Source organism: Mauremys mutica, chromosome 21 (assembly GCF_020497125.1).
Source record: "Mauremys mutica isolate MM-2020 ecotype Southern chromosome 21, ASM2049712v1, whole genome shotgun sequence".
NCBI classification, from domain to species: domain Eukaryota; kingdom Metazoa; phylum Chordata; order Testudines; family Geoemydidae; genus Mauremys; species Mauremys mutica.
In genome coordinates this window covers 7,275,321-7,290,017 of record NC_059092.1, presented here as the reverse complement: position 1 = coordinate 7,290,017, position 14,697 = coordinate 7,275,321, and the positions used below count along the sequence as shown (strand labels likewise).

The following is a 14,697-nucleotide window of genomic DNA, read 5'->3' as shown; positions in this document are numbered from 1 at the left end:
AGATCCCATCCTCTGCCCAGACCTGCCCCCGGGGACTCCTCTATTCTCTGTTGCTGCATTTCACACGCCTTCCATTGTTCTGGGGCCCATCTTGGGATCTCTGTAGCTCAGTCTCTGACTCTGTATCCCATGATTCTCCAAGCAGTCCCTTATCATCCTTATAACACCCCTTTCACAGACTGTTGTGCACATTTTCGTCCTGTTTTTGCGTCACATGGATTCACATTCCTGTGAATTTTGCTATGAGCTGCAGGGTTCAAAGAAGCCCCAAAGCTCAAAGGGAAAGTAAAGAGTTTTGCCCGTTTTCCCCAAACCCATAAATCAGCCCCCAGCTCATCCCAAAACTCCCAGTCACCCCAAAAACTCAAGCCCCCAGGTTCAGCCCAACATTTTTAGCTCAAGTTTTAGGTTTGGGGGCTGAGATTTCCAAAGCTGCCTACAGATTGTGGATGGGCACCTCCCTCAGAAATGAATGAGAAACTGGGCAACCAACCAAATCCTTTAGATGGCTTGGAAAATCTCAGTCGTAATTAGTTTTTGAGAACTGCTGCAGGAAACATCCTGCTGATTCAACACATACCCAGCCTTATGTCTTCGCTTTTGTACTGAGTCAGGTCGGTTGTGTCAACTGAGAACTCTTTGAGATTCATGTCCTTCCTGACAAAGGGAATGAGAAAAAAACCTCACAATTTGCCAGATATTTTCTACACTTGGTTCCTTTAACTTTTTTCATTTTTGCAGGTTGTTCCCCACTTCTCTCATATCTTTCCCATCACCTCTGATCCCAACATTCCAGCCAATTCCTGATCTTCAGAGGGTAATTTCAGAGCAGTGGATTGGGGGATTTCTGCTGTAGCACACACATTAAAGCTAAGGGGAGCACTGTGGTTAAATCATCATCCACTGCTTTGAAGATTTACCATTTAACAATGAAGACCAAAATCACGATGTTTTAACTGTTCTCTTCCATCACACTTTCCTTTAGGACACCCTACACCCCCAGGTTCATCTTTATAAAATGATTGCGTGGTATCCAATGCAAAGCTTGTCATGTTGGGTGCCTTCAGAAGGCTCGTGATGCACTGAGCATGGTTGTTATAGTGATGTTATAGTAATTGTTAGAGGTTATAATTTCATGTATATAGTTATGAGGCTGAAAATGTATCCTCATGGCTCAAAGCAAGCAGCTGACATGCCAGAGGCTGTGCGTGAACAGCCCAGGGGTGGGGGTTCTCAAGCAGAGCAGGGTGAGGCTGGCTCCCAGAGTCAAGGATTGGAGTGACCTAGCAAATCACTGCTCCACATAACACCAGAGGGGAACGTCACAAGAGGTTTTTGGGAGACCATTCCAGAGAATTTAATCAAAAAAGGTTGTACATCTTTAGGATGGTAGGAAAACCCTGCACAAGATGCTAATTTGCTATTAAATACTAGAGGTTTTAGGGTATATTCCGTAGAACCCTACTAAATTTCTACAGAGCCTTACTGGTTGCGCTGGAGACAGTGTGATCTAGTAGACAGAGCACAGCATTGAGAGTCAGAGCCACTAATCCTGGCTCTGCCACAGTATGTCTACATTGCATGGTAAACCCAGGTTTGTAGGATCTGGGCTTGTGGACTTGGTGTTTCCAAGCCCATGCTTGAGCGTCCACACTGCATTGTAAACCCGGGTCTCACAGCCAGGGGCGGCTCTAGGTATTTTGCCGCCCCAAGCACAGCAGGCAGGCTGCCTTCGGCAGCTTGCCTGCGGGAGGTCCCCGGTCCCGCGGATTCGGCGACAGCCTGCGGGAGGTCCACCGAAGCCACGGGACCAGCGGACCCTCTGCAGGCAAGCCGCCGAAGGCAACCTGCCTGCCGCCCTCACGGTGACCGGCAGAGCGCCCCCCATGGCTTGCCGCCCCAAGCACGAGCTTGGCGTGCTGGTGCCTGGAGCCGCCCCTGCTCACAGCTGTGCTAACGCTTCCATACTGCACTATGCTGACCGTCTGACTCGGGTCTGAGGCTTGAGCTGAATCCACACTACAGAATGACAGGGCTTGGACCCAAGATAGAGAGCTCTGACTCACACCCCTAGCAGGGTCCTAGGACCTGGGTCCTGCGTGCTTGCTGGCCCGAGGCAGACTGATTTAGGTATGGACGGAAAGGGGGCTTGAGTTCAAACCTGAGTCAGAGCCTGAGCTTAGTGTGAAGTGTAGACGTACCTCCAGTGACCTGCTCTGTGACCTTCTGCAAGTCACTTGGCCTTGTTGTGCCTCGTTTTTCCTCCCACCCTTTCTCTGACTTGTCTATGCAGACTGTAAGGTCTCTGGGTCAGGGATGGTTTCTTACTATATGTAAGTACAGTACCTAGCACTATGGGGCTACAAGCTCAGTCAGGACCTTGAGGTGCTACCGTAATACAGGTAATAAAATCCCTAATACATTCTATCAGACTTTTCTCATAAAGGAGATGAACACACGACAAAATGGTCTCACAAAAGGGAATCACGTCTCCCACTGAAGTCCGGGGAACGTCACCACCTCTCTGTCTCTCTTTTCAAGGGAGGAGACACCATCCTCTCCTACAGCATGTCAGCCAAAGGTCTCTTCCTTACAGAGAAATAAACGGAGAAGCACAAGTCCCAGAAGTGGGGCCAAGATGCAAAGAAAGTTTAAGGGGGCTTGGGCACAGGCGTGTGTCCAGGACAACCACAGCAGTGTTTGCACCAGACCCGTGCACTTTGTGCCTTTAACACGAACTCCTGGGGGTATCGTTAATGAAGCGCTGTTTATTTTGAGGCTCAGTTTGCAGGGTGTAAGCAGAGGAAATCCAGCTGCCGAGCCAGCCCTCCAACAACCGTTTTGGTAGGGTTCAAGCTACTCACCAGGGAGGGGGATCCCAATTTTTGTGTACAGCCCCAAGTACATAGCAATGGCCATAATTAGGGAGTGAGCTGCAGGAGAATCAGCGGGAAGGCAGTGAATAAAGCCTGTAATTAACATGCTTGTTGCATGACTGTGCACTTCACAGAGACACCCTCGTCGGGTGGACAGCCCTGGTGGCATTACAGCACGTGACAGCAACGAGAATCTGGGCCCATATTCTTCAAGACGGAGCCTTTTGCTTTGTTCAGTGCTCAGTTACTACAGATCAGGGATTCCTACTTACTCGTCGTATTTCTTCACGTTGTACTCGTAGCCTAGATGGGGAAAGAGACATGCAGTGAGCGGGAGCAATGACACCGGGGCTGAGAGGGACGCTCACCGTGGGCCTGGCTTTCACAACCCAACCACGTGCCCACCCGTGTGCATCCCAGCTCCATTGCCCGAGGACGCCATCCCAGCTACCCCTTCTCCCAACCCACTGACCAGTCACGTTTTGTTCCTAAATCTTCACCTGTTGTTCCACCCTTCCCAGACCAGACTGACCACCAAAGGCTTTGGTCTTCTTCATTTGTCACGTCTCCCTCTGGTATTTCAGGCGTGGACCTTTCAGGGGTCACTTCCTGCCTCATGCTGCTGCACTCACTAGGTCCATGGTACATCCGCACAGGTGAGACAGGACAGCCATTTAGGACTGTGTCTATGGTGGGCCACAGGTATCAGGCTAGAGCCATTAGGTCTGTGACCTCTCCAAAAGGCGGGTATCAGGCTAGATTCCTTCACCCCGCCTTGGATGGAACTATGATCTCAGGGGTCCTCTTCTCCTTAGGACGACCTTGGCCCGGATTCTGTTCTCATTTGACACCAAGGTGAACCCAGTGTAACTCCATCAAAGTGAGTGGAGTGGCTCTGGATTTTCAGCAGGGTCATTGAGATCAGAATCTGGTCCCCTGGTGTTCGGGTCTCTACCCCCCACCAAGAGTGGCGATCCTAGGGCACCACTGAGGAGGTCGACGTTGCCACCCACATAGGCTCACCATAGTGTACGTGGCTATTTCTGTTACAGTCATGTCTGTAGGCACGTATCTCCTTCTGCAGGGGGAGAGTCACCCATGGCACAGGGTCCACACAAGGCCGAAGACACCAGTTACACCTCACTTCACCCACAGGAGGTGCACTGGGTTTTACACAGTTTGGGCAGAGGCAACGTGTAACTGTTGATAGTGGGAGGGGTGCAGTTTAAAGGTTCGGGGTGAGCCGTGTGACCGCCTCATGCCCTGATGACTATCACACCCATCTCATGGAATGGTCTCTCTTCAGGCCCACTCCTGCAAACCCACCACGAGCCCCACTGCCTTCAGCACGATGCTCAGCAGCAAGCACTGGCACGGCTGGCTCCTTAAGCCAGGTAACACCCCTGGAGACTTTCCCATTGGTGCTCATTCCCTGCCGGCCAGGCGCTTACCTCTCCTCCGGTGTTTGCGGGTAACGAGCACCACGATGATGAGGAGGATGAGGAAGAGGAGCAGGGTTGCCAGGATGTAGCCCAGCTGCTGGAAGAAGTGCACCCGGCTCTCGGGGATGATGACGTTTATCACGTTATGGCCCCTGCCTAGGTTTGGATCTGGCGTTGGTGAGAGAAAGCAAAGCAGAATAAAATGGCAGCACCCACATATCCGGAGCAAAGCAGAACACGGACGGGGGGCGGGGGGTGCCCGGTTCAAAGATAAATCCTTTTCAGTGACGGCTTTGGAACCTAAACGTGCCCCAGCGTGGGAAAGGAGAGAAGTTATTCTTCGCACCCTCTTTTAAATGCTGTTGTGCATCGGGGCACAGAACGGCGGGCAGTTCCACCCCAGAAATGGCTGCATTTCAGTGAGGAATGAGTGAGCCCCACAGATACAGGCTGTAACGTCCAGCAGGAGCCTTTTAGATGAAAGGGGTCCCGTTAGAGAGAGGCCTGAGGCAAAGCTAGCCCCACCTCCGCACAGCCTAAGAGCTCCCTTCAGCTACCGGGAAAGGGAACAAGGAATGTTGGTAAACGAAAGCCTTATTCAATACGGTACATTTCAAATGGATCTTTAATGAAAGGTTTCAATGGATAATTAGTGGTGATTGCCATGCTGCTAAGCAGGCTGAGGTCTCTGGAGACCAAACCCTGACCCTGTTTAATGTTGGACAGTGGCAGGGTCCCATTAACTCCTTGGGCACCTTGATTCCTTCTAAATTAACACAACACACCCATCTGGACGTCTCAATTATTATTTCTCTCTTCATCTGAGCTTGGAGGCTCCCAGCCGAGATCAGGACCCACAGGGCTGCGTACTGTGCATACCCATGGTAAGAGACAGTCCCTGCCTTTAGCAATGTATGATCCTGAGGATTATTGACCCCAATTAACAGAGAGGGAACTGAATCACAGGGAGATTCAGTGATGTGAGCCAAGTCAGGCAGGGCACAGAGAGCAGAACCAGGAAGTGAACCCTGCTCCCCCGAGAGTCTAGCCAACTCACTAACCATTAGAGCATCCGCCCACTCTGCTGCACATTCTGTAACATGTGCTCATGTTTAACGTTCCCAAGCCTTTCCAGGGAAGCAAACGTGCAGTTGGTGACTCTTACTGATTATCACGGCACTTCTCCTGTCTAGCAAAGGGGGCGAATCCAGGGAGCAGCAAGGAGAGCCCCAGGTGCCTCTGCATGAGAGCAGAGAGCGCTTTTCTGGTCACTTTAGACCTGCACTGCACTGCTTCGGCTCCTGACAGCTAACGGGTGAAGCAGCCCGGCCCTGCCAAGTGGTATAATTTATGGAGTGGAAGGAATTTGCAATGCCGAAGAATGAATTTTCTTTTAAATAAAACAAAATAAATAACGAAGAACACAGCGAAAAAGCCAGAAATCCATTCCATTTCTGGGCGCAGCAGCTTGTCGATTCCAGTTGCTCGTCTTCCAAGCAGGGAAGGGAAACAGAGTTTGTACATGGAACGTTTTTCTCGAGCCTGAATAATTGGGTCAATGCTCTCTCCCTCCCTCCCCCTGAAGAACGAGAAGGAAATATTTGTTTGCAAGAGTCGGGAGGTTAGATAAATCCTGCTGAAGGATAGATAGCAAAGCCCTGAGACACACTGTGCTGTGGGGGACTTCCCTTTGAAGCAGAGTTCAAAGCAATGCTGTCTCCTGGAGACTGGGAATGTTCACACAGCACCAGACGAACGCCAACGGGGAATTCTAACCTGAAAGCTGCTTCAGAGTTAAATTCCTATAGCGAGAGGGAGTGAGGGGGAACATCCAAAGAGCCATTGTACCTTGCAGTATGTTCAGGCAGCATTCCCTAATGGCTAAAGCAGGGACCAGGAATCCTGGGTTCTATTCCTGGCCCTGCATGTGCATATGCAAACTTCCTAATTGTTCTGGTTCCTTAGTTTCCCCAGTGTCTATATAGTAATTAAAATGGTCCAAATTCTGCTCACCATTATACCAGAGTCAATCTGGAGTAATTCCATTACTTTGGATTTACACCAGTTTAAGGGAGAGCAGAACGTAGCTCCCTCTTTTCTTTGTAAGTGTATTTTGGTGCTCTTGAGAGTGGGGGGTTAATAATAGAGACAAATAGCACTAAGTGGCAGACTTTTCCCCCGCCATGCCTGGCCCACCGTGCACAATATTGCCAAGAAAGAACTTCCATCTTTCTGCCAGCACGCCTGTCCTAAGCAAAGACTATGCTATGCCAAACTGGAGGGTGATTTTGCAGTGTGGACCAAATGACCATCGAGACTAGAATGAGGCCACCGGGGCCTGTCTCAGCTGGGACATGATTGTCCCCGGTTTGAACCCAGCTCTCCGTTTGTGTCAGCCTTGCCTGTGCAGCCAGATCTCCCCAGAGCCTTTTTAGTCATTCCCCGGTAAGTGACGTGACACCTCCGGAGTATCGGTTAAGCGCAGCGATGATCGGCTGTCAGAGGAATGTCGCTGCTGAGCGAAGCCAGCGAGTTCATCATGACTCCAACAGCTGGTTTTGCTTTTCGGGCCATTCGAGAATGTTATAAATTATTCAGTTCCATCAGCACAGAAATGCAAATGCAGCCAGGGATCCAGAAACTCCACATTCCCTACAACAAACTAAGCGCTGAGCACCCTGACCCAAAGGTCCAGGACCCCAGTTACAGAAGGGCTAATGGGCCAGAGCAAATAGCCCATTAAACCAATCAGCCAAACTTTAATTAAACACTTGAGTGACCCAGGGCCCCAGGGCATTAGGAGATGCTAAACTGGTGATCAAAATGAAGAATTGAGGCAGCTGCTCAAGACCAGGTAGGAACCAGGAAACCCTCTCGCTGTCTCTGGGTTGGGTCCTGCTCTGGGAGGAGCAGGAAGTGGGATTGGAGATACATCTCCAGTGCTTGTACTGTAAAAGCGACTCCTGCCAGGCTGGCCAGGATTCGGCAGGGCAGGCCCAGGCCGAGCACTTTGCTGCTGCTCCCAGCAAGAGTGAAATGCCAGCGCCCCCCGCCGATGGCAGCATGTGTGATTGGACGGCTGGACACACCCCGGCCAGAAAAGCATGGCCCCGTGGGGGACATGGTGCCTGGGCTTGCTATGTCCATTAGTCCTGTCCCTTCATGCTCTGCTGGTGGTACCGGGGAAGAAGCTACCTATTTCCTTTTCCTGTCCTTGTAGACCTGCATAGCGCAGGGCTGGATTCAGCCCTCGCTGTGATGTCTTTTTGCCGCGAGAGTTTGACAGCTATAATACTGGAACACACAGGAGTGCTCCACCCGGGAAACCATTTGTTACCAACTTGGTAAGAGCAGCAGGGCATTGTGGGAAGGGGAGGTACAGCAGGGTGGAGAGTTCTGAAAGCCTGATGGAGTCTTCGCTAAGCTTTGTGGAGGAAACCCAGTTAGACCTGGTTCAGAACCCGAACACTGGATCTGAGCCCTCCTGAACTTTCGGGGAGCTTGGATCCGGATGCAAACAATCCAACCTGGGCCGCTCTCTTCAATGGGCCGGACAGAACATCCAACACCCTCAGACTGAGGAGGCGTTCAGCTGCAAAGCCTATGGATGTGAAATTCACAACGTGGCCCCGTCCCTAATGAGGGGGAAGGGTCCTTGGTTGCCATGGGGTCAGAGTACACTCAGGGAGAGGAACAAGACCCTAATAATAAGACAAAGAATCTATTTAAACCACTCCCGTGCCTCAGTTTCCATATCTGTAAAATGGCAAAAATAACTGATTTGCTCCACAAGGGTGCTGCGAGCATTAAATAATGACTGTCAAGTGCCCACGATCCTGCGGTGAAAGGCTCTGGTTATGTACATAAAGCTGCTGGCTGGGGGCAGGTTGGTTTGTTTGTTTTTTAAATACACACATCTTGGGAAACTGAGCCAAAAATGTAGAGCCAAAGATGACGCCTTGGAAATGCCAACATCACCATCGGAAAATCGAGAGGCTCGGCAAGAGCCCTGTGTGGTCTGATGGGTTTGTCCTCCAGCCCAATCGTGTATCCCTCTTTTACTACCATCGCTACCCATTGTGCCGACTGTTGCTGGCTGGCTCTATTGGGGATGAACTGGGTAACTCTTGTCACCAGAGCCAGGCTTAAAAATATATTAAAAACCCACTTGCAGAGCCATCAACATCAACGGCCTGCTGCAAATCTCTACGTTGTTAAAGGCGGCAGTAGCTGCCACACAGAGGAAGCCACCGCACTGGCAGATGTTTAAACCAGGTGACAGCATCCACAGCGCGGCAGCTTACTGGTCTTTTGCCTTTCCCTGACATCGCTTGCTAGAGAGGGTTGGAGTTGGCTTAGCCTTTTGTAAACACTGGGGATTTCACTAACATAACAAAGAATAGATCTGAAACAGTTTTGGGCCTCTTGAGGTTTATATTATTAAGTATTATTATTATTATTAACACCTATCTGTTATCTAGTGCTTTTCACCAGTAGATCTCAAAACACTTTACAAAGGAGACCAGCATTTTACAGATGGGGAAACGGAGGTACCAGGCAGTGAAGTGACTTGGCCAAGGTCACTCAGCAGGCCAGTGGCAGAGTCAGGAACAGAATCTCTATCTAGTATACAGTATCTCTTCCCCATTCTAGTTTTCCACCAAAGTGTAAGCTTAGGTGATGCTGCTTTATGCCACGAGCAAGAGCCAAACTTGCAATATTTCTAAATATCACATCCCTATCTGCACTCAAGCCACTGCACTAAAGTTCCCGAAAACAGTCAGTACTGGTTAACAAAAGAGGTGGGCGTTACCATAGCCAGCAATGCAAGAGTTAAGGCACTGATATTCCCACACACATGCTCACAAATCAGACTATAAAGCACTGAATTCAGTGGAGTTACACACCGAGGCCTCAGTCCTGCAATCTGATCCATACAGGTGGACCCTTAGAGCCGAAGTCCACAGGGCTCTGCACGGACGTGAGGGTCCACTCGCATGGATCAGGATACAGGACTGTGGACCAGGCATGCAGGCAGCCATAGTCAACATCCTTTCCTTGTTTCTCTCAAATACGGTATGATCCCGTTTAGTTCCCTCGCTCCCATACTACTCCATTTAGGACAAGGAAGAATAATTAACAGGTTTGTTTTATAAAGACGTACCTATCTCACAGGCATGTGAGACTTGAGGGATTCAGTGTTTGTAAGATGCTCTGAGACCTTTGGTTGAAATATATGACGAACTTGCATGCGTTTTCAAAGGGCTGCTGCTTTATTTTAACCCAGGATAACTGATTTTTAGTGCAAAAAATTAAGTAGGGAACAGCCTCCCGACATTCCTGCCACCAAAATACCAGGGGTCAGCAGGGCCGCCCAGAGGATTCAGGGGGCCGGGGGCAAAGCGATTTTGGGGGCCCCTTCCGTAAAAAAAAGTTGCAAAACTATAGAATATTATATTCTCGTGGGGGCCCCTGCAGGGCCTGGGGCAAATTGCCCCACTTGCCCCCCCCCCGCTCTGAGCAGCCCTGGGGGTCAGATCCCTGGCGCTAGTGTAAATGGGTCTAGTTTCACCACTTTGCACCTGCTACACCACTTTGCCTACAGAGCTACACCACTTTGCACCGGCTGAGGCTCTGCAGGCCAGCAGAGGACTGAGCATAGCTCTGTGGACCTATGCTACAGTAAATCCGTCACTGAGATAACGGCCGGATTCTTCTCTCAGCTCCTCAGAATCATTCCACTAAAGTCAGTGGCTTCACTCTAGATTTATGCGGGTGCAACCAAGAGCAGAATCCAGCCCCAGGTTTCTATTTGCAGCAGGATGAAGTTTCCTGTCTGGAAATGGCTCCAAACCTTGGAGCTAAGCCTGAAACTGGAGCTGTTCCTTGAGAAAGGTCAGCGCTTTGGTTCTGTTATCCCCTGACGTTTTCCTTTTCTTTCGTTTCTCCCGGAAGATTTGTTCAGGGGTGCGCAAGGAGTGGGGAGGTTCTGTCACGGCCACTCCCGCTGCTATGGAAACAGGACCCGCTCCGGCGTGCTGCATGGTGTCGATGGGTTTGGAACAGGCACACGAGACATTCCAGCTTCTCTCAAATTCCCCTTGATTCAGCAAATTCTTAGCGTGGCGCTTTGCAGGCCAGATGAGCACTCACCACCCAGGGGCCCAAAGGGGGCAAAGCTTAGCAGCTGAACCGACTTGCTTTGCTTTACCCGAGGCCCACTGAGGCCTGATCCAAACCCCGCTGAGATCCGTGGGCCCCAAGTGCACTGCAGCCAGCCCCTCATGGACCTGTTTAGCAAAGGCTCTGAACAGAAAAAATCCAGCTTATGTGTTCTTCAGATGAGGTGTGTGTGTGTGGGGGGGGATCCTGGGCCTGATCCTTCTCCCACTGCAGTCTCTGCAAGTTTTGCCATTGACTTCAAAGGGAACATGTTCAGCTGTGTCGTTTTTTGCTGTTGGCCAGAGGAGACCAGTGAGGACTACTCGCATGAGTAAACATTATGGAGATTCGCAGGATCAGGACCCAGTTTGCCAAAGTGGCAGAAGGCTCCTTCCCTTCTTGTACTAATACTTTGCACACGGGGCACAGTTCAGGCTCTGTACCCTTCAATAACACCCGTCATCGGAGGATCTCAAAGCACTTTATGAAGATCAACCAATGATGGCTCATGTCACTGCTGCAAGACGTTCTCTCCATCCTGTGCAGGCACAAGCGATTACCCTGCTCCTCGTGTGAGTGCGCGGTGCAGGACTGGACCCTACTGGATTTGTCCAAAGTCACAAAGCCAGTCACAGAGACTCAGCCAGAAAGAGAACCAAGGTGTCCTGACTCCCAGTTTCCCTGCGCTGGTCCTTAGACTTCACTGTCTCTTGAGTTCCTCCAGCACACTCTGACCTACAAGACTGCGTTTGTCAGTCCAGCTGCAGACACTGTTATCATTCAGTTAATGGAACATAGTAGCTTTATTTTATTTTATTTAGTCCTGTGCACTCCAATGAAATGTAAAGAGTAAAACCTCCAGGAAAAGTTTACCAGGGAGAAACAAAAACCATTGAACACAGGAAGAACAGTAGTTTGATGCTTAAATTTGAATTAGTGTAAGGGGAGAGAGGGCTCCTGAGACTGCTTCTTTGATTGCAGTAATTAATCCTTTCATTCTTTTTGCCAGTGACAAACCCCGGTGCAGGACCCAGACTACTGATATTATCTTGCACGTATCCAGCACCTTTTCTCCCAATGTGCTTGATAGGCTCAATTAAACTGAAACTCACTACACTGGGATCACTTTCCCCACCACTGAAATGCAGCCATCGCTGGGGTGAAACACAGCAGCTATGGGACAGCCCACAGCAATACTAAGCCAACAGTTTTGAAGTGCAAATAATGAATATGTACTCTATTGAAAGCCATGGGGCAATGCAAGGAGGCAGAATGTAATTACCCCACATCAGAATGCAGTCAGGATACTGAGGCATTCTCAGTGCTATTTCAAATTGGCCAGGACATTAGTTAGGTATTTCCTCTAGAAGGCAAGAGGGGACAGTACCGCTTGAGCCGTTTTGGGGACCTGATGCAGGATTGAATGACCAGTGAGCTAGTCTGTCTATATTCAATTGGTTCTAGCTCCTCCCATGTTTTGTCCACCTCCTGTTCAGGTGGTTACCAGTTCACTGACTGCACAAAGAAAGAGCAAACCTGGATTCTTAGGGGACCCTCCCTGAAATTGAAATGTAGATCTGCAAAATGGCAGCTGAACGTGACTCCCCAAGCCATGGGACGGCAGCAAAAGGCCATAGGCAGAGAGAGTAATACACTTCTACCCCGATATAACGCGGCCCGATATAACACGAATTCGGATATAATGCGGTAAAGCAGTGCTCTGGGGGTGGGGGCGGGGCTGCACGCTCCGGCGGATCAAAGCAAGTTCGACTTAACACAGTTTCACCTATAACGCGGTAAGATTTTTTGGCTCCCGAGAACAGCGTTTTATTGGGGTAGAGGTGTATTTGTGTCCCAGCCTCTCCGTAAACTCAGCCCACAGGCAATCTCTGTTTGATAATGCCTCTCTTTTCTGGATGCCGACCTGTGGCCCAACGGGGAGATGCAGGCCTCCGTGGCTTGGAAAAGCCTCTTGCTGAAGCAGAGTGGAGCTACTGAAAGATTTATGAAGCACGTTTAAATTCAGTATTAAGCAGCCAATAAATATTAAACCATGATGAATATTTTAAAATGTTAATAAAGAACGATAACCCGGAAGGCTAAAAAATTATTAAACTGGGGAAGGGGAGTTGCCTGTGATGAGTGTAATGGTTCAGGGTTTGAACAGGCTTCAGAGAGCAGCTCGTCCAGAGAAGAAAATGCGAGATATGGTAAAAAAAAAAAAAGGGGGGGGGGTCTTGGGGCCTGATTCTCCACCACCTGGCATGGACACCTGTTCAGAGTGGGTGTGAAATGCTCCCACACCAGAATTGTAACCATGGACATGCACTTTGCACCAGTGAATAGAGTGGCACTAGATGCAAGGCAGAGAAGAATCAGACCCATCAGCTGCAAAGGTGCTGAGCATCTTTAACTCCCACTGACTTCAGTGCGAGCTGGAGGCAGGAGCAGGCCCTGTCCAGAGGTTCCCAGGGTTTGCTCTTTGCAGATGTTTTTCCCCTCAAGCAATCAGAGCACCCACCACCCACACAAAGACACCAGCCACCCCTCAGAACATAGGGGCAGATTCATTCCTGCATGGACAGAAGGGACGCTGTTTGAGTCTCATCTACTCCTGGCTGCAGGGTCATGTGTGGACCCTGGATCAGGCTGGAGAAGCTCTCAGAGCATCTCGAAGTTGCATCAATGGCCTCTGCGGAGCTTTGCAGAGATGCAGAGTCACCTTGGTCACGTCCCCTCCCTCCTTCCGGCCTGCCCCAGAGTGTCTCCTGAGCCCAGGGCCGGTGTGGGGGCAGAGCCATCTCTGCCTGCTAGAAAACCCTCCGGAACTGGAGGCGTTCCCTGAGGGCAGGGCCCATAGGCCTGCTCCATAGCACCTCTCAGCCGGCCTAGCTCAGCCCTAGAGCAGGGCTGCAGCTGTTCACCTCCTCCCGGGAGGAAGGACCCCCCCCACCCTCGGAGGGTCACCTACCTACAGGTGGCACGCTGTTGGGGTTAGTGAGGTTCACCACCTTCTTCTCTCTCACTGGCTCCGTCACAGAGACCCGGAAGATCCTGCGCTCGTGGAGGCCGCAGTAGTGATGGTGGAGGTGGCAGGAGTATGTGCCCTCATCCGCGTTCTCCAGGGCTGAAATCCGCAGCGAGAAGTCGCCCAGGGCGAAGGCCGTCTCGGTGATGTTCATCTTCTGCCGGATGAAGAGAGGCCCGTAGGAGCGGCGCTCGCCGGAGGCGTACAGGTCTATGAGGCGGTCGGCCCGGTCGTGCGGGACCCCCGGGGGCTGCCTGTCCCAGTGGACCACCTGCTGCTCCTCCTCGCTGTGCCGTTCCGTCCAGATCTGGTTCCGGTTCACGCAGGGGAGCACCACGGTGCTGTCCTGCAAGGCAACGATCACGGCCTTCTCGCCATCCCAGTACCTCTTCGCTTCCCTGGCTGCAGAGAGGACACAGGAGGCAGCTGGGTAAACATACACATCTACATCTGGAAACAACCCAGCACACACACCTTATTATACCCGATGCCCCTGGCAGCTCTGCTGTCTAAGGACACCAGCCTTTCCTATGCTAGGAACCACCGAGAGTGCTTTCCAAGGATCTCAAAGTGCATCACAACCTGAGGCCCGTGGAGGGGAAGTGACTGGCTCTCAAACCTCACACAGAGAGTCTGTGCCAGGGCTAGGAATTGAACGCAGGACGCCTGGGTCCCCCTTTAGGGCTTTAACTGCAAGCCCATCCTTCCTCCCTGGTAGCTGAGAGTCCGTGGCTAGGTCTGCGAAGAAGGAAGAGCGTGCTCTCTCCAACGACTGAGAATGGAATAGCGATAACAGACTTTATCTTCAACACCCTGGCTCCCATCCTCCAAGCGTCTTAGGCAGTCTCCTTGCAGGAAATGCTTTGCTGCTCCCAGTGCCCTAATTACTGGAGGAGTTACAGGATCACCGGCTTGCAGGCTGTTCATGCTGAGCAATAAAAAACAGAAAAGCAGCCTGGGGCTCCTGCAGACAGACTGGGCGTTTTTATTATACGAACAGAAACTTTCAGGGAGCGAGAGCAGAAAGCAGAAGATGCTGCTTCCTTCCCATCCCACCACCCACTTATACGAGTTACCCGTTACCGAGTCAGCCCTTCGCCTCTTTCGCAGCACAGCCAGGCAGGGCAGCCTCGGCTCTTTCCCAGGGCTAAGGAGACTGGGACCTGCAGGAAAGCCAGCCGGCTGCTAA

General features: G+C 51.0%; 1 protein-coding gene across 3 annotated transcripts in view; it reads right to left on the bottom strand.

Moving 5' to 3' along the window:
* MXRA8 (matrix remodeling associated 8) overlaps positions 1-14,697 on the bottom strand; it is a 52,717-nt gene that overhangs the window by 8,694 nt on the left and 29,326 nt on the right. For all 3 annotated transcript variants that reach the window (XM_044996513.1, XM_044996515.1, XM_044996514.1), the window contains 4 exons: positions 13,452-13,910; positions 4,328-4,486; positions 3,149-3,179; positions 581-657 (listed from right to left, as the gene is read on the bottom strand). In XM_044996513.1, coding sequence (XP_044852448.1) covers positions 581-657; positions 3,149-3,179; positions 4,328-4,486; positions 13,452-13,910 — 726 coding nt within the window. The remainder of the gene's footprint in view (positions 1-580; positions 658-3,148; positions 3,180-4,327; positions 4,487-13,451; positions 13,911-14,697) is intronic.